Source organism: Dendrobates tinctorius, unplaced genomic scaffold, assembly GCF_039654945.1.
Source record: "Dendrobates tinctorius isolate UK_male_01 unplaced genomic scaffold, ASM3965494v1 ptg000057l, whole genome shotgun sequence".
In the NCBI taxonomy this organism is placed as follows: Eukaryota; Metazoa; Chordata; class Amphibia; order Anura; family Dendrobatidae; genus Dendrobates; species Dendrobates tinctorius.
In genome coordinates, this window is record NW_027361725.1 from 554,885 (window position 1) to 570,701 (window position 15,817).

The 15,817-nt window shown below is 48.2% G+C and overlaps 1 protein-coding gene across 5 annotated transcripts in view; it reads right to left on the reverse strand.

Moving 5' to 3' along the window:
* Positions 1 to 15,817, reverse strand: part of LOC141091889 (prostaglandin reductase 2-like) — a 137,582-nt gene that overhangs the window by 59,305 nt on the left and 62,460 nt on the right. For 4 of the 5 annotated variants that reach the window (XM_073577648.1, XM_073577647.1, XM_073577649.1 and 1 more), the window contains one exon: positions 13,489 to 13,746. The exons of the other annotated variant lie outside the window; for it this stretch is intronic. In XM_073577648.1, coding sequence (XP_073433749.1) covers positions 13,682 to 13,746 — 65 coding nt within the window. In that variant the 3' untranslated portion in view covers positions 13,489 to 13,681. Of the gene's footprint in view, positions 1 to 13,488; positions 13,747 to 15,817 lie in introns of those variants that run through there. 5 annotated transcript variants of the gene reach the window in all.

The following is a 15,817-nucleotide window of genomic DNA, read 5'->3' on the forward strand; positions in this document are numbered from 1 at the left end:
TGTCTCCTCTAACATCCCCTCTGTTCACCATACTTTCTCCTCATATATTTACTCCCTCACTCGCTATACTGTCTGCTCACACATAACCCTGACTCCCCATACTGTGTCCACATACATTCACCCGTTCGCACCCCTTACTGTCTGCACCCATCCCCCATACTGTTTCCTCATACATGCCCTCATACATACTCTTCATTTTGTGTTCTCAAATCTCCCCACACACATTAAATACCATCCCCACTCCAAATCCCCCAACTCCAATCCCCCACACACATTAAGTACCCCCCATCCCCACTCCAAATCCCCCCACACATTAAGTATCCCCATCCCCACTCAATAACCCCTCGTCCCTACTTCCAAATCCCCCCACACATTATGTACCCCCACTCCAAATCTCCCCACACATTATGTACCCCCACTCCAAATCCCCCCACACATTAACCCCCATCCCCACTCATTAACCCCATCTTCACTCATTAACCCCATCTCCACTCATTAACCCCATCTTCACTCATTAACCCCCCCACTCATTAACCCCATCTCCACTCATTAACCCCCCACTTATTAACCCCATCCCCACATTAACCCCACACATTAGCCCCCATCTCCACTCATTAACCCCCATCCCCACACATTAACCCCCCACACATTAACCCCCATCCCCACTCATTAATCCCCCCCCACACTCATTAACCCCCATCCCCACATTAACCCCATCTCCACTCATTAACACCCCCCATCTCCCATCTTCGGTGGTTCTTCAGCTCCACAGAGGAGCACACTTACCACCAGCATTTGCTCTGGGTGCCGGGGAGTGACGTCAGCAGCGTGATCACATGACCTGATCACGCTGCTGATGTTGCTCTGACCCGGCGGTCAGAGCTTCAATTGTACAATTGCTGCCTGGGAGCCGGCACGGCCTCCTCTGCGCTGGCTGTCAGCTTGACAGCTGTCACAGGGAACAGCCGACACACAGGCCGGGGGGGGCGGCAGAGCGCAGCCGCCGGGGGAGACACTGCGGACCGCTGCATTAGGCGGCCGACTGCACCCCCCTGCTGCCTGCGCCCGGGGCAACTGCCACGGCTGCCCCCCCGGCGGCATCCTTCTCTGCGCCGGCTGTCAGCTTGACAGCAGTCACAGAGAACAGCCGACACACAGGCCGGGGGGGTGGCAGAACGCAGCCGCCGGGGGAGACACTGCGGACCGCTGCATTAGGCGGCCGACTGCACCCCCCCTGCTGCCTGCGCCCGGGGCAACTGCCCCCCCCTGGATACGCCTCTGGGCGTCTGTATAGACGCCAGTACAATTGCTGCCTGGGAGCCAGCGCGGCCTCCTTCTCTGCCTCGGCTGTCAGCTTGACAGCCGTCACAGGGAACAGCCGACACACAGGCCGGGGGGGGGGGGGCGGCAGAACGCAGCCGCCGGGGGAGACACTGCGGATCGCTGCATTAGGTGGCCGACTGCGCCCCCCTGCTGCCTGCGCCCGGGGCAACTGCCTCGGCTGCCCCCCCCTGGATACGCCTCTGCGTATGAGCGCCAAGCGCAGACATCCCAGCTCTTACACACCTTGGCTGCTGTCAATGAGGAAAATAATGGGTGTCCGAGGAAGCTTCCACCACACTAAATGCATTTGGGCAAATCATCAACATCCACTGCTGGCAGATACCTGTTCAACTGCTGACCAATTAAGTTCCAGATGTGCTCGACAGAAGAAGAGTCCGGAGACACTGCAGGCCATGTTAGAACATTTAGGCCACGCAGGCTGCTCACAGGAGCAAGTGAAATATACGCGGCCTGGTGTTGTCTTGTTGAAAAATGGCTGCTCGGACACTGTGGAGAAATGGCCTTACCACTGGATCCACAACCAAATCAGTGTAATGCCGATCAGCTAGTGTACCTAGAATTAAGACTAGAAGGGTCCGGCTACCATACATTATGCCACCTTACAACATAACCCATGGGTTTTCCCTCTGTGAAGGCCTCTTCACGCCACCACTCTCATAGGCTATGATGTGATGATTTCGGCCTTCTTCTTGGGTGCAGTGATAGCCATAGATTGGCCCATTGACCATGTGGGCAACGTCATGAAGCAGTGTTGTCTCTGTATGGTGGATTTTTAACAATTAAAAAAAAAGTCTAGAATGCTAAGGGGAAGAGCAGGAATAAAATAATAGTAAACACTGGCCACTTTTGACTTACTGACAAGTTCTCATTAAAGGGGATCTGTCACCCCATTTTTCGCCTATCAGCTGCAGGCACCGCCATCAGGGGCTTATCGACAGCATTCTGTAATGCTGTAGATAAGCCCCCGATGTAACCTGAAAGAGAAGAAAAAGTTAGATTATACTTAGGCCTGTTTCACACTTCAGTTTTTTTGTGTCAGTTAAAATCCGCCCAAATGGCGGAAAGCGGATCCGTTGGTAACTGATGTGAACGGATACCACCGGACCGTTTTTTTTGACGGATACGTTGAATGAAGAATTTTAAAGGAACCGCAGTGAGAGAGAGAGAGATTTTTCCGTCCGCCAGAAAGGATTTCAGGGTTAAATTCCCGGCTGACTTCCTTCCTCCGGGCATGCGCACAATCTGTCTGGTCATAGGCCGCCTGTCTGCTACATTATCATTACAGAATGCTGTAGATAAGCCCCTGATGGCTGTGGTGGCAGCTAAAATGGGGAAACAGGTAAATTTCTGATGACACATTCCCTTTAACTGCCTTAATGAAATCTAGCAGCTTATCTTTGCTCAGGAGAAAATATTTATTTGAATCAGAATCATCTGAAAGACTTTCCTTGGCAGAAGATGAATCTGAAGATAGATATGCCAAAGGACAAGGAGATTTCAGGAGAGATGTTTTAAACTTTATTTTCCTTTTCCTGCTCTCAACCAGCAACTCGTATGTCTAGAGTCAGATCAATTATTGTTAAAATAATTTGCAAATGACTACAAAAGCAGCAAAACATTCTAACATGTACAAAGAAGAAATTTAGTGGAGAAAATGTTTGCCATGTTGATAAAAACACAACAGAGGGTATAAAAAGGAGATTTTTGTGTACTCACCGTAAAATCTTTCTCTTAGCCTCTAATTGGGGGACACAGAACCATGGGTGTTATGCTGCTGTCCACTTGGAGGCGACACTATGCATAATCTGAAAAAGATTAACTTTGGCTCCTCCTCTGCAGTATACACCCCTGGACGGCGTCAGCCTTCTCCAGTTTTGTGCAAAAGCATTAGGAGGAACATAACCAAATAACATAACCATGCCTGCAAGAAGGCTACTATGTACGAGCTCAAAGAACAATATGAGAACTCAACCGTAAACAACGGCCCATAAGGGCAACAGGGTGGGAGCTGTGTCCCCCAATTAGAGGCTAAGAGAAAGAGATTTTACGGTGAGTACACAAAAATCTCCTTTACTCTGTCGCCTCATTGGGGGACACAGAACCATGGGACGTCCCAAAGCAGTCCCTGGGTGGGAAGCAATGGACGAATATTGTGCTAGCAGGTCCCTAAATTTGGGGCACTGCCGCCTGCAGAACCAGTCTACCCAGGCTCGCATCCGCTGAGGACTGGGTATGAACACTGTAGTCTTTCGTAAACGTGTGTAGGCTAGTCCAAGTGGCCGCCTTACACACTTGTTGTGCCGAATGGCCCAGGAGGCCCCTACTGCCCGTGTAGAGTGTGCCGTAATACCGGCCGGAAGAGGGGAACTGTTAAGTCGGTAGGCCTCATGTATGGTGGACTTGATCCACCTGGCAAGGGTTTTCTTGGAAGCCGGCAGTCCCTTGCGACTACCTTCTGGAAGAATGAAGAGGCAATCAGACTTCCGGAAAGGTGCAGTCCTGGACACGTAAATCCGCAATGCTCTGACGAGGTCAAGCGTATGCAGAGCCTTCTCCAATCTATGAACCGGAACCGGGCAAAAGGGATGGCAGTGAAATCTCCTCATTGAGGTGAAAGTTGGACACAACCTTCGGAAGGAAGGATGGTACCGTGCGGAGAACCACCTTGTCCTGGTGAAAGGCTAGGAAAGGCCGTCTGCAGGAAAGTGCTGACAATTCCGACACTCTGCGTAACGAGGTGATCGCCACTAGAAAAACCACTTTCTGAGACAGAATGGAGAGTGGAACTCCTCTAAGAGGTTCGAAGGGTGGAGCTTGCAATGCTGTCAGGACCAGATTGAGGTCCCATGTATCCAGCGGACGTTTGTAGGGAGGAACCAATCGGGAAACTCCCTGGATGAAAGTCCTTACTTGCGGTTTAGTAGCAATGCGCTTTTGAAAAAGGACTGAAAGCGCCGACACCTGACTCTTAAGCGAGCCTAAGGATAGCTTGGCGTCTAGACCTGATTGAAGAAAACCTAGTACCTTCGGGAGGGAATAAGGGAGTGGGACTTGTCCATGAGATTCGCACCAAGAAAAGAAAGCTCTCCAGGTACGATAATAGATCTTGGCGGAGGCAGGCTTCCTTGCCCTGATCATAGTCGCAATGACTGCTGGTGAAAAACCTGCCTGGGTTAGAATCCAGGTTTCAAGGGCCATGCCGTCAAATTGAGAGCCCCTGAATTCTGATGGAAGAACGGACCTTGAGACAGAAGGTCGTGACGGTCGGGTAAACGCCAGGGGACGTCTGCTGTAAGTTGAACGATGTCGGCGTACCATGTACGTCTGGGCCAGTCTGGCACGATGAGGATGGTTGGAACTCCCTCTTGCTTGATCTTCCTCACGACCCTGGAGATTAGGGGGAGGGGTGGAAAAATGTACAGGAGTCGGAACTGGGACCAGTCCTGGACCAGGGCATCCGCTCCGAGCGACCGCGGGTCGTGTGTCCTGGCCATGAAATTGGGGACCTTGGTATTGAGATGGGATGCCATTAGGTCCACCTCCGGGGTTCCCCAGCGTTGACAGATCTGGTAAAAAATCTCGGGATGGAGAGACCACTCCCCCGAGTCCATTCCTTGCCTGCTGAGGAAGTCGGCTTCCCAGTTTTCTACACCCAGAATGTGGACCGCAGAAAGTACCGACCTCGTGTCTTCCGCCCAGCGGAGGATATGCGCCACTTCTCTCATCGCCTGGGCGCAGCGGGTCCCGCCTTGGTGGTTCACGTATGCCACAGCCGTGGCATTGTCCGATTGTATCCATATGTGCGAGGCTGCAAGCAAGTGATGAAAGGCTCTCAGTGCCAAGAGGATGGCCCTGATTTCCAGAATATTGATGGGCAATGTCACTTCCCTCGGTGACCACTTGCCCTGTGATGTAGGTGCACCGCCCCCCAGCCTGTCAGGCTTGCATCGGTAGTCAGGATCTTCCATTGTCCTGAGAGAAAGGGCTTCCCTCGTGTAAGCGAGGTTGGTTTGAGCCACCAATGCAGGGACCTCCTGGTTGACGACGTCAACCTGAACTCCCTGTCGAGGGGAGGGAGAAGGGATTCCTGTCCCAAGAGCTGAGTATGGCTAGTTGAAGGACCCTGAGGTGAAACTGGGAAAATGGCACTGCCTCTATTGCTGCTGCCATGCGGCCGAGGACTCTCATGGCAAACCGGAGAGATCGAGGAGGACTGCGAAGGAGTGTACAAACTCCCAAACGGATGACCAGTGTCTTGTCCTTGGGAAGGAGCACCAGGCCCCTGGAGGTGTAGAATAACATTCCCAGGAATGTTAGAGTCTGACTTGGGATAGTCGACGATTTCTGTAGGTTGACTAGCCATCCCAGGCGACTCAGTGTGTCTATCGTGATTGAGACACTGACCTCGCAGTCTTTGAAAGTGGGAGACTTGATGAGGAGGTCGTCCAGGTACGGGATGACTAGAATTCCTCTTGAGTGCAGAACGTCCATGGTGGCCGCCATGAATTTGGTGAACGTTCTTGGAGCCGTGGCGAGTCCGAACGGAAGGGCGACAAACTGGTAGTGGTTTTGGTTGACCGCGAACCTGAGAAACCTTTGGTGGGCGGGGGCAATTGGTATGTGCAGATACGCATCCTGTATGTCTATGGAGGCAAGGTATTCTCCCTGCTCCATGGATGCAATGATGGACCGGAGGGACTCCATGCGGAAGTGACGTACCCGTACGTAATTGTTGAGCTGTTTTAGGTCCAGTATGCCTCCTTTCTTGGGGTCTGCGAACAGATTTGAGTAGGAATCTCTCGTTCGCGTGAACCGGCACCACAACTCCTGCTTGAAGGAGAGAGGAGACCGCTTGGTGGAAAACACGAGCCTTGTCTGGTGGTGTTGGATGAATAGAAAGGAAGAACCGGTTCGGTGGAGCGGAAGTGAACTCTATCTTGTATCCGGAAGACACTATTTCCCTGACCCACCTGTCTTCTGTAATAGGCAGCCAGACTTGCTGGAAGAGTAAAAGCCGGCCGCCTACTGGTGGGGTGTCTTCCGGAGTTCGTGAGTCATGATGAAGCGAAGTTCTGGGGTTTTCCTCCCTTGGGTTTCGCTTGGCCTGCTTTCGACTGCCAAGACCTGTCCGGTCGCTGCTGCGCCCTTGGGTTGTCCCTGCGTGGAGAGCGGTTACGGTTTTGCGCTGGGCGCGAGACGGACCAGCCCGAGGAATTCCGAAAGGATCGGAATCGCGTCTGGTTTCTTCGTTTAAACGTGCGTTTCGGTTTTAGTTGAGGGAGAGAGGTACTCTTACCCCCAGTGGCATTGGCTATCATTGTGTCCAGCTTTTCGCCGAAAAGTCTTCCAGTAAGATACGGAAGTCGCGTGAGGGACTTCTTTGAGGCCGCATCCGCTTTCCATTCTCGCAGCCAGAGGATGCGTCGGATCGTGATGGCGTTTGATGCTATTCCCGCTACACCTCTTGCGGAATCCAGGGCTGCATGAAGCATGTAGTCCGCTACCACTGCTATCTGGACCGCTTGGTCCGAAAGCTCGGGATTTGAAGCTTGAAGACCCTCCTGTAGGTTTTTGGCCCAAGCCAGGATGGCCTTGGCCGCCCAAACTGAAGCAAACGCAGGGCCCAGAGAGGCGCCTGCCGCTTCGAAAATAGAACGAGCCATGCGTTCTACTTGCCGGTCTGCTGCGTCCCTGAGGGTTGAGCTATCTGGCAGAGAGAGTAAGGTCTGCGCTGCTAGCCTAGAAACCGGGGGGTCCACTTCAGGTGGATCTGTCCATTGTTTGGTGTCTGTCCGTGGGAAGGGATACTTCGCTTCCAAATATTTGCGATTAGCAAATTTTTTCTCAGGCTGCGCAAACTGTTTGGTAAGTATTTCCTCAAACTCATGGTGATTAGGGAAGACCTTAGGTGGTTTCTGAACACTTTCGAAGCAAATCCTATGTTCTGGGACTTCCGGGGCCGACTCTGGAATTTTCAGCACCCGATGAATGGCAGAGATTATGTCCTCAACTAGCGCTGTATTGCTAGGGGGAGAAGGTACCACGGACCTCTCCGTTTCGTTATCTGAGTCGGAGTCACAGATGCCCTCCGAATCCTGTGCCTCACTAAGGTGATCCCTGGAGGGCGACCTGGGGCAGGGGTCTTCTGTGGTGGGGGATCTCTGTGGTATATTGCACTGTCTGTCTGTGACAGGGGACTGCCTAGGAGACCTGGAATGACGCTGTCTCTCCCTGGGGGGGGACGACCTTGTGCTATAGGCCGACTCAGGTGATCGAGACCTGTGGGTCCGCTTACGTCTGTGAGAGTCGGAAGCAGCATGTTCCTGAGACAAGCTGTCCGTTTGCTGTGTACCGTTCATAGCCGGGGCCTGACTCTGCAGAGCCTGCAGCAATGCGGCAGTTAGGTTGTCTATGGACTGCGTCATAGACTGTGACATCTGAGTTGCCCATTCCGGCGTGGCCTGTGACACTGAAGCGTCAGTAGGGACTCCCTGGGGTTCTGACCCAGAGTTCTGGATGCAGTCCCGGCAGTGCGGATACTTGCTACCACTAGGGAGCGTGGCTTTGCAGGCTGTGCAGAATGCATAGAAACATTCCTGCCTGGTTCTCTTCCTTGAGCCCGGCATAGTGCACAGAGGCTGGCTATCAGGGATCGTACAGGGGTGGCTACGCAGAGGGAACCCACAGAGAGCCTTCTAGGAAGTACGGATTCACAGCTGAGTAATGAAAACCCAGCTGTGAGCTTACCCCACCTGTGTGCCCCTAGGTCCAGCGCCGACAGATCCTAGTTCTGTGCCCCCCGGAGACCGCTGTGATGCTCCTCTCCTGGATCCCATCCAAAAAAAATGGCCACCGGGACTCTGAGGGAGGAGGGGGCGGAGCGCTGAAAAGGGCGCGCTGGGCTTTTAAAAACGCGCCCTTTCTGCCTCACTCCGCCCCTTCTATGACACTCCAGCGTGTCATTTTAGTCATCCGGGGGGCGGGGAAAAGGCGGCAGCTTCGGCTAGGCCGAAGCTGCGGTCTAGATTAGAGGCCTGATGCCCAGGAGGGCTCCAGAGCGGCGCGGTAGTCCGGGAGGGGGTCGGATTTGCACCGGACCCCGCCGGAATGGGCGACTGGCTAGCGGTGGGGGCAGCAGGGCTAGCGGTACCTGCGTGGGGGGTCACTGGAGCACCATGGAGCCACTGCTGCTGCAGAGGCAGGGGAGTAGAAAGCCCTGTCTCTGCTGTGCCACGTCTGCCTGCACCCTCCACCGGCCCCAGCAGGATCCCACAGCTGGGCTGGGGTCCCTGGCTGTCTGTACTCCGACCCTACCTGTGGCGTCTCAACCTAATGCCCCCTGCGGGGGATTAGGGAGGGTGCGTCTGTCACCGTCAGGGGGTCTTCATCCTTGCCTCAACCTCAACCCAGACCCTGAAGGGGGTTGGGGAAGGAGGGGGGGTCTCAACTTCGGACCAGTACCCGAGGGACTGGGGAAGGAGCGACATGGGGAACCGCCATCTCCACTTCAACTGGGCACCCCTAAAAAGGGGGCCAAGGAAGGAGCCATGCCGGGAGTCTCGCTGGAGACCCACTTTTCTTCATCTGTTCCGACGAAAGGAAAAAAAGAAAAAAGGTGTGCCTCCTTGCGACACTAAGCAAAAACTGGAGAAGGCTGACGCCGTCCAGGGGTGTATACTGCAGAGGAGGAGCCAAAGGTAATCTTTTTCAGATTATGCATAGTGTCGCCTCCTAGTGGACAGCAGCACAACACCCATGGTTCTGTGTCCCCCAATGAGGCGACAGAGTAATACACATTATAGAGCCAGACTATGTAGCCAGAAATAAGCAAAAGCCTCCGCACGCAAATCCCTGCAGAACAGGTGTATATAACACTTGTCATACTAAACCATAACGACCAGAAGAGAGCAGTAATATACAGTAAGGCTAAAGCACAATGGTCTGAGATCAGCACAAGGCAGCAGCGTACAGTGAGGGCCACAGACTACAGCTCAGTCCAGGATCTCCCATGATGGTGAATGCCTTAGCAGCAGGGCCGGACTGGCCATCTGGCAATTGCCAGAAGGACCTGTCTGGTCATGGGCCGCCTTGTCTGCTACATTATCATCATCAGAATCTGCATCCTCAAGACGTTCATACTGTTGTGACAGAGCGCAAAGTCACTGGCTCCGTCAGTTACCCCAGCAGGCCACGGGCTTCCCTTCTGCCTGCAACTTGCCAGAGACCAGCACTAACAGGGGACATTGGCAGTGCACTTATGTAACTTCATCGTACCGCTAGCATCCACTGCGAGAATGGATAGGAGAGGAGTCAGACGCTTCAGAAGATGAGGTGTCTGGATTAGGTATAGGTTTTTTTTTTTATTTTGGGGGGCTTGTCGGGGACCATCACATTATATAGGGTGCTGGGAGTTGGACCATCATAGTATATAAGGGGCTGTGGGGTGGAACACTATAATATATAGTGCACTGTTGGGGGAGGACCATCATACTATATGGGAGACTGAGGTGGACCATCATACTATATGGGGGTATTAACTGAGCATGTTCAACATCAGCAAAATATAAATGTGTGATCATAGAGTTAAATGCTCAGAATACAATCATATATATCGCAAGATCCTGAAAAAAGATAGAGGCTCATGAAAATTTCAAAAATAATGCAAAATTTATTCGTATAAATATTGTGACAAACAGAGTGTCTGGGTATGCACACACAAAAGGCGGGGAAAAGGGGGAAAGAGAAAATGTCCGGGATAAAGATACAAAGTAACAAAATCACAGTGAAAGTACGGTATCCAGAATAATAGAGTACATGTAAGTTAATATAATCATTTAATTATACCTGCATGTGAACTGGTAAATTATAAACATATACCGGACATAGAAAAATTGAAGGAAAGCAGTCATCTGGGCTCCTAAATAGAAACACACAACGACCATGCAGATTTAATAATACTGATCTAATGAATCAAAATCCATTTCTGTTAAGCCACCCATATCTCAATGAGGGTATATGTGGCTACATATTAATCCGCATAGTAGAAGGCAGGGTGCTGATGCAAATGTCACATTACATGTGTGAATGTATTACCTTCAGACATGGTACAACGTGAGCGTGGAGCAAGAGACAGATGGCGCTTCCAAGGGCCTCGACGCGCGTTTCACCACCCTTGTGGTTTAATCAGGAGGCGTGGCTATGGTGTCGGCATCAGGGGCTTAAGTACTACAGCCTTGATGGATTGGCAATAATTTTAGGGGAGCAAGGAGTCATTAGAATTATTAATATAAGAAAGCACTGGGGATATTTTTATTATTATAAGAAGGTGCAGGAGTCATTATTATAAGAGCAAAAGGGGTAGCATTATCAAAGGAGGTACAGGGGATTTATTATAAAGGTACCACAAGTTGTGGTTTGTGTAGAGGTGGAAGAGTGTGAGGGTCCTGGAAAATCAGTAAAGTGAAGATGTCTGTGTGTTTACATTTTGTGGGGATGAGTTATGGATGGAAAAAAAGATCATGGTGGTCTAGACCGAATGCAAAGGAAAGGAAAATGAAAGGCAATCAGAGAGAACGTCACTAGTGAGAACCTGCACACAACACACCTACAGGTGCTTCTCACAAAAGTAGAATATCATCAAAAAGTAAATTTATTTCAGTTCTTCAATACAAAAAGTGAAACTCATATTATATAAAATCAGTACAGAGTGATCTATTTCATGTGTTTATTTCTGTTAATGTTGATAATTATGGCTTACAGCCAATGAAAACCCAAAAGTCATTATCTCAGGAAATTAGAATACTTTATTACACCAGCTTGAAAAATTATTTTAAAATCTGAGATGTTGGCCATCTGAAATGTATGTTCAGTAAATGCCCTCAAGACAGTGGGGGAAATAAGTATATAATCCCTTGATCCCTTTTGTAAGTTTGCCCACTGACAGACATGAACAGTCTATAATTTTAAGGGTAGGTTAATTTTATCATAGAGAGATAGACTATCAAAATATAATCTAGAAAATCACATTGTATAAATTATATAAATGTATTTGCAATTTGCAGTGAGAAATAAGTATTTGATCCCTCTGGCAAACAAGACCTAATGGTGGCAAAACCCTTGTTGGCAAGCACAGCAGTCAGACGTTATTTGTAGTTGATGATGAGGTTTGCGCACATGTCAGGAGGAATTTTGGTCCACTCCTCTTTGCAGATCATCTCTAAATCATTAAGATTTTGAGGCGGTCACTTGGCAACTCGGAGCTTCAACTCCCTCCATAAGTTTTCTATGGGGTTAAGGTCTGGAGACTGCCTAGGCCACTCCATGACCTTAATGTGCTTCTTTTTGAGCCACTCCTTTGTTGCCTTGGCTGTATGTTTCCTGGCGGAAGGAAGGAGGTTGTCACTCAGGATTTTACGGTACATGGCTCCATCTATTCTCCCATTGATGGGGTGAAATAGCCCTGTGCCCTTAGCAGAGAAACACCCCTACTTTCCATTAATAGTCTTGGATACAGAACTCTGAACAGCCAGCTTCTTTAGCAATGACCTTTTGTGGCTTACCCTACTTGTGGAGTGCATCAATGACTGCTTTCTGTACATCTGTCAAGTCAGCAGTCTTCCCCATGATTGTGGAGCCTACTGAAACAGACTAAGGGACCTTTTTAAATGCTTAGGAAGCCTTTAAAGGTGTTTAATAATTATTCTAATTTCCTGAGATAATGACTCTTGGGTTTTCATTGCCTGTAAGCCATAATCATTAACGGAAATAAACACTTGAAATAGATCACTCTGTCTGTAATGACTATACGAGTTTCACTTTTTGTATTGAAGAATTGAAATAAATTAACTTCTTGATGATATTCTAATTTTGTGAGAAGCACCTGTACCAGTATATGATGACAGACTATTTTTTAAGAGAACCATAAATAAATGGTTAAAATCACATTATTCCCCTTAATCTGTCTTTATTTTTCATTTGCTCCTGCGATACTTTTTGCAATCATTTTTTTTTTTTTTTTTTGGGGGGGTTTCTGGCTTAAAAATGAGTGCCATAAGTTTCCGACGGATGGTTACTGGACAGGTGGACTCAGCCGCAGTCAAGGATGTGATTCTAAAATAGACCCTCACAAGGAAAAGTTTAAAATTATGCCTCCTAGACCAACAACTAGATTTACATGCCAGAAAGAGTATCAGAAATGGATATGCACATGAACAAAAAAAAAATAGTAAGGCTGTGTTCCCACAATGAGTTTTTTACGCTGTGCAAGTTATAAGAATACACGTAACCTATTTTATTGGTGCAGAAAATTTGCAACATCTAAAACTCATTGTGGGAACTTCGCCTTAAGGATTCTACCAATCACCACCTCACATCTCATCTTCCTGTGTGATTATGGCCATTAATTTACAGGGCCGGTGTCACCACCCAGCATGCCGGGGCCCTGGATAGATGGGGGGGGGGGGGCACTTGCCATTGGGAACATGGTCACGCATTGGGGTCAGTGAGTCGGGGAGCCAGCCCGCACCTTGAACTGTTTCAAATACTCACCTCTCCGCTGCGTCTTCTGAGTTTCTGACTACTCATCAGTGCAGAGAGCATGACGACGTCACTACAACGCGCCCTCTGTGCACAGAGTCAGAAGACGCAGAGACCGGAGCAGTGGGGGAACGGGTAAAGGCAAGCAATTTTTTTATGAATAGAGCAATATAATGGGGCCCATTATCCTGTAAGGAGCATTATACTGTATGGAGCATTATATGAGGCCATTATATTGTTTGGAGCATTATATGGGGCCATTATACTGTATGAATGACTATACTGTCCAGCCTAAAATGTCAAGTATGCAGTCACTGTGTGTCTGCAGACTTTTGAATCCCCCCCATTGCAAGCACTGTGAGGATTTGCCGATTTCTGAGCTTTTGTAGAATTTACAATAGATATCACTCTTGTAATGTAAGAAGTGAAATCTTTTGCATTGTACTATACCTATATTTCTCTGCCATATCTGTGCCTTATGAATTGTGGCATGTGGTAAAGGGGCCCACGAAAGCCTGAAGCCAGCCCTGTGTAGAGAGCATGTACGATATCGCACTTTTTAAATGTGGAGACTTTAAGAAAACTGTATAATATTTGAAGCACGAAGCATGATTTTCAGTGCTTTTAGTAAAAGAAGACATTAATTCTTCTGATAAAAGTAATATCCATTCTGACAAGTGCAATAAGTTGTAGCATATATTCCCTGATAATGTTACTCCGCGCCCAGTGTAAACTAGACACAGACTTACTGAAATTAATGTGATATGATAACAAAAAATTATTTTTTATTAAGCTGGAAGAGTCATCCGGATATTTGGACAATCTGTTTCCCTATATTTCCACCTTTCATCATGGACACAAAAGCACCTGCAAAAGAAAAATATAAAATGATCCATTAAAAAAGATCCATCTATATATCTGTATTTAGAATACCTGTTCCATCAACCTTATATTAAAGAATATGGGATGTGTTTAAATTCATTAATGCGGTATTCCACTTTCTAGATGTCACCAACCTTTGGACAAGGGATAACTACTAGGTCAGATAGTTTAACTACAAAAACCACCATTGAAAGCCGGAGGTTACACTGGATCTACGGCTCCTTTAACGTCCATAGGACTAAGGCCTTATTCAGAAATCTTTACGAGAAAAATGGTCCCACAGTCATTCAAGTGTGGTCCGTGCTTTGTCAGTTTTTCTTAGATGAGAAATTTTCTACCTTGCAGTCCTTAAAAGTTGGACAGCCATCCGAGTGCGGTCTGATTGTTTGTACAAACCCCTTATACTTGCATTGGCAATTTTGATTCAACTTCCTTGATCAATAGCGGACTAGCCTCCGACTTTTTCTGGGGGGCGTGTTTTTCGCACAAAGTTGCGGACATATGAACAGCCCCTATAGATGATCACAGGTATGAGTGCCATCCATGAATAACACCGACAGAACACAAACGTGAAAAATAGATGTCTGAGCCCTAATAGAGACAGTCCTATGCCAAATTGTCAAGGGGCTACTTATGCAGGTATATAGCCACCGTTTCAGTTTCACTGTATAATTACCTAAGAAATACACTATATGGCACAAAAGGCTTCGCAGCCGACTCGCTAACTTTTAACTGGTCATCACTATTAGGAGCACATTCATACATCCGTGCAAATCAATCCAAGATCGGACTAAAACGCGTGGACTGGCGGCGAGTCTCCCAACCTGAGCAGGACAGCTTCGTAGCAATACATGAAACCATCACTCTCGAACTGGTAGACCCATCGCCAGTCCATGCATGGTGGTCTGACCTCAGACCGTTGTGCACGGACTTATCAATGCGCCCCTAGGGTATGTACACTAAAAACAGAGAACATATGTACAGCAATGTAAAAATGACTTGCTGTGCATAAAGCCTTTTTTGATCCTCCTTTTTAACTTCTTCAGGTTTTTAAAAAGGTCACGCAGCAGTAACTTTAAACACCACTGGCGCACCACCTCTCTCAAATACCTAGGAATCAATCTCAACTTCGTACTCAACTCAATACGAGAACAATTTCCCTCCATTATATACAGAAATGTGATCCTTACTGACGAAATGGAAATCACTCCCTCTCTCAATATTTGGACGCATTTCAGCAATAAAAAGTACTATCCTCCCATATATATTTTTTTGAGACTTTACCTATATTAGTCCCACTCAGAGATTTACGTGCTTTTCAAGCAGTCACTTTACATTTCATATGGGCGGGAAGACATCATAGAAATCCAAAGTCAGTAATGTTGGCTGATAAAAAGATGGGAGATCTAGCGACACCTAACTTGGATCATTATTATTCAGCATCGCACCTCCGCACGATTCTATCGTGGTCTTGTAAACTTGCCTATACCAAATGGAGGGAGATTGAAAAATTATGGTTAGCCCTAGCTCACCCCAATTCCCAGATCTGGAATGGGGCTACAATCCCCCCCATCAATAGACCTATTGGGTCCAGTGATGCATACCAGAAATATATGGAGGGTTTACTCTAAGAAATTCAATCTGACATCAACTAATTCTGCCCTTACTCCCTTCCTTTTCCATCTGAATTTCCCTGAAATTTCAACCCACTCATTTACAATCTGGCTTGTTTAACTTTGCTGACATAATTAGCTATAAAATGTGAATTCTACATTCCTATGATGAGCTGAAAACAAATTTCTACCTCCATACTCTTACGTTATTTCAATAGGTTAAAATTAGGCACTTTGCCTCATCATTATTCCAGGGTCTGCAGACCTCCATTCCTACCTCCTTCGAGTTCAACAAGAGGTTTAAAAGGCATGTCACACTAAGAGATATCGCTAGCAATATCGCTATAACTGGTGACGTTATAGCGATATTGCTAGCGACATCGCTGTGTCTGATACTTACCTACGACCCGCTCCCCCGCTGGTTATCGCTGATCGCGCGAGAA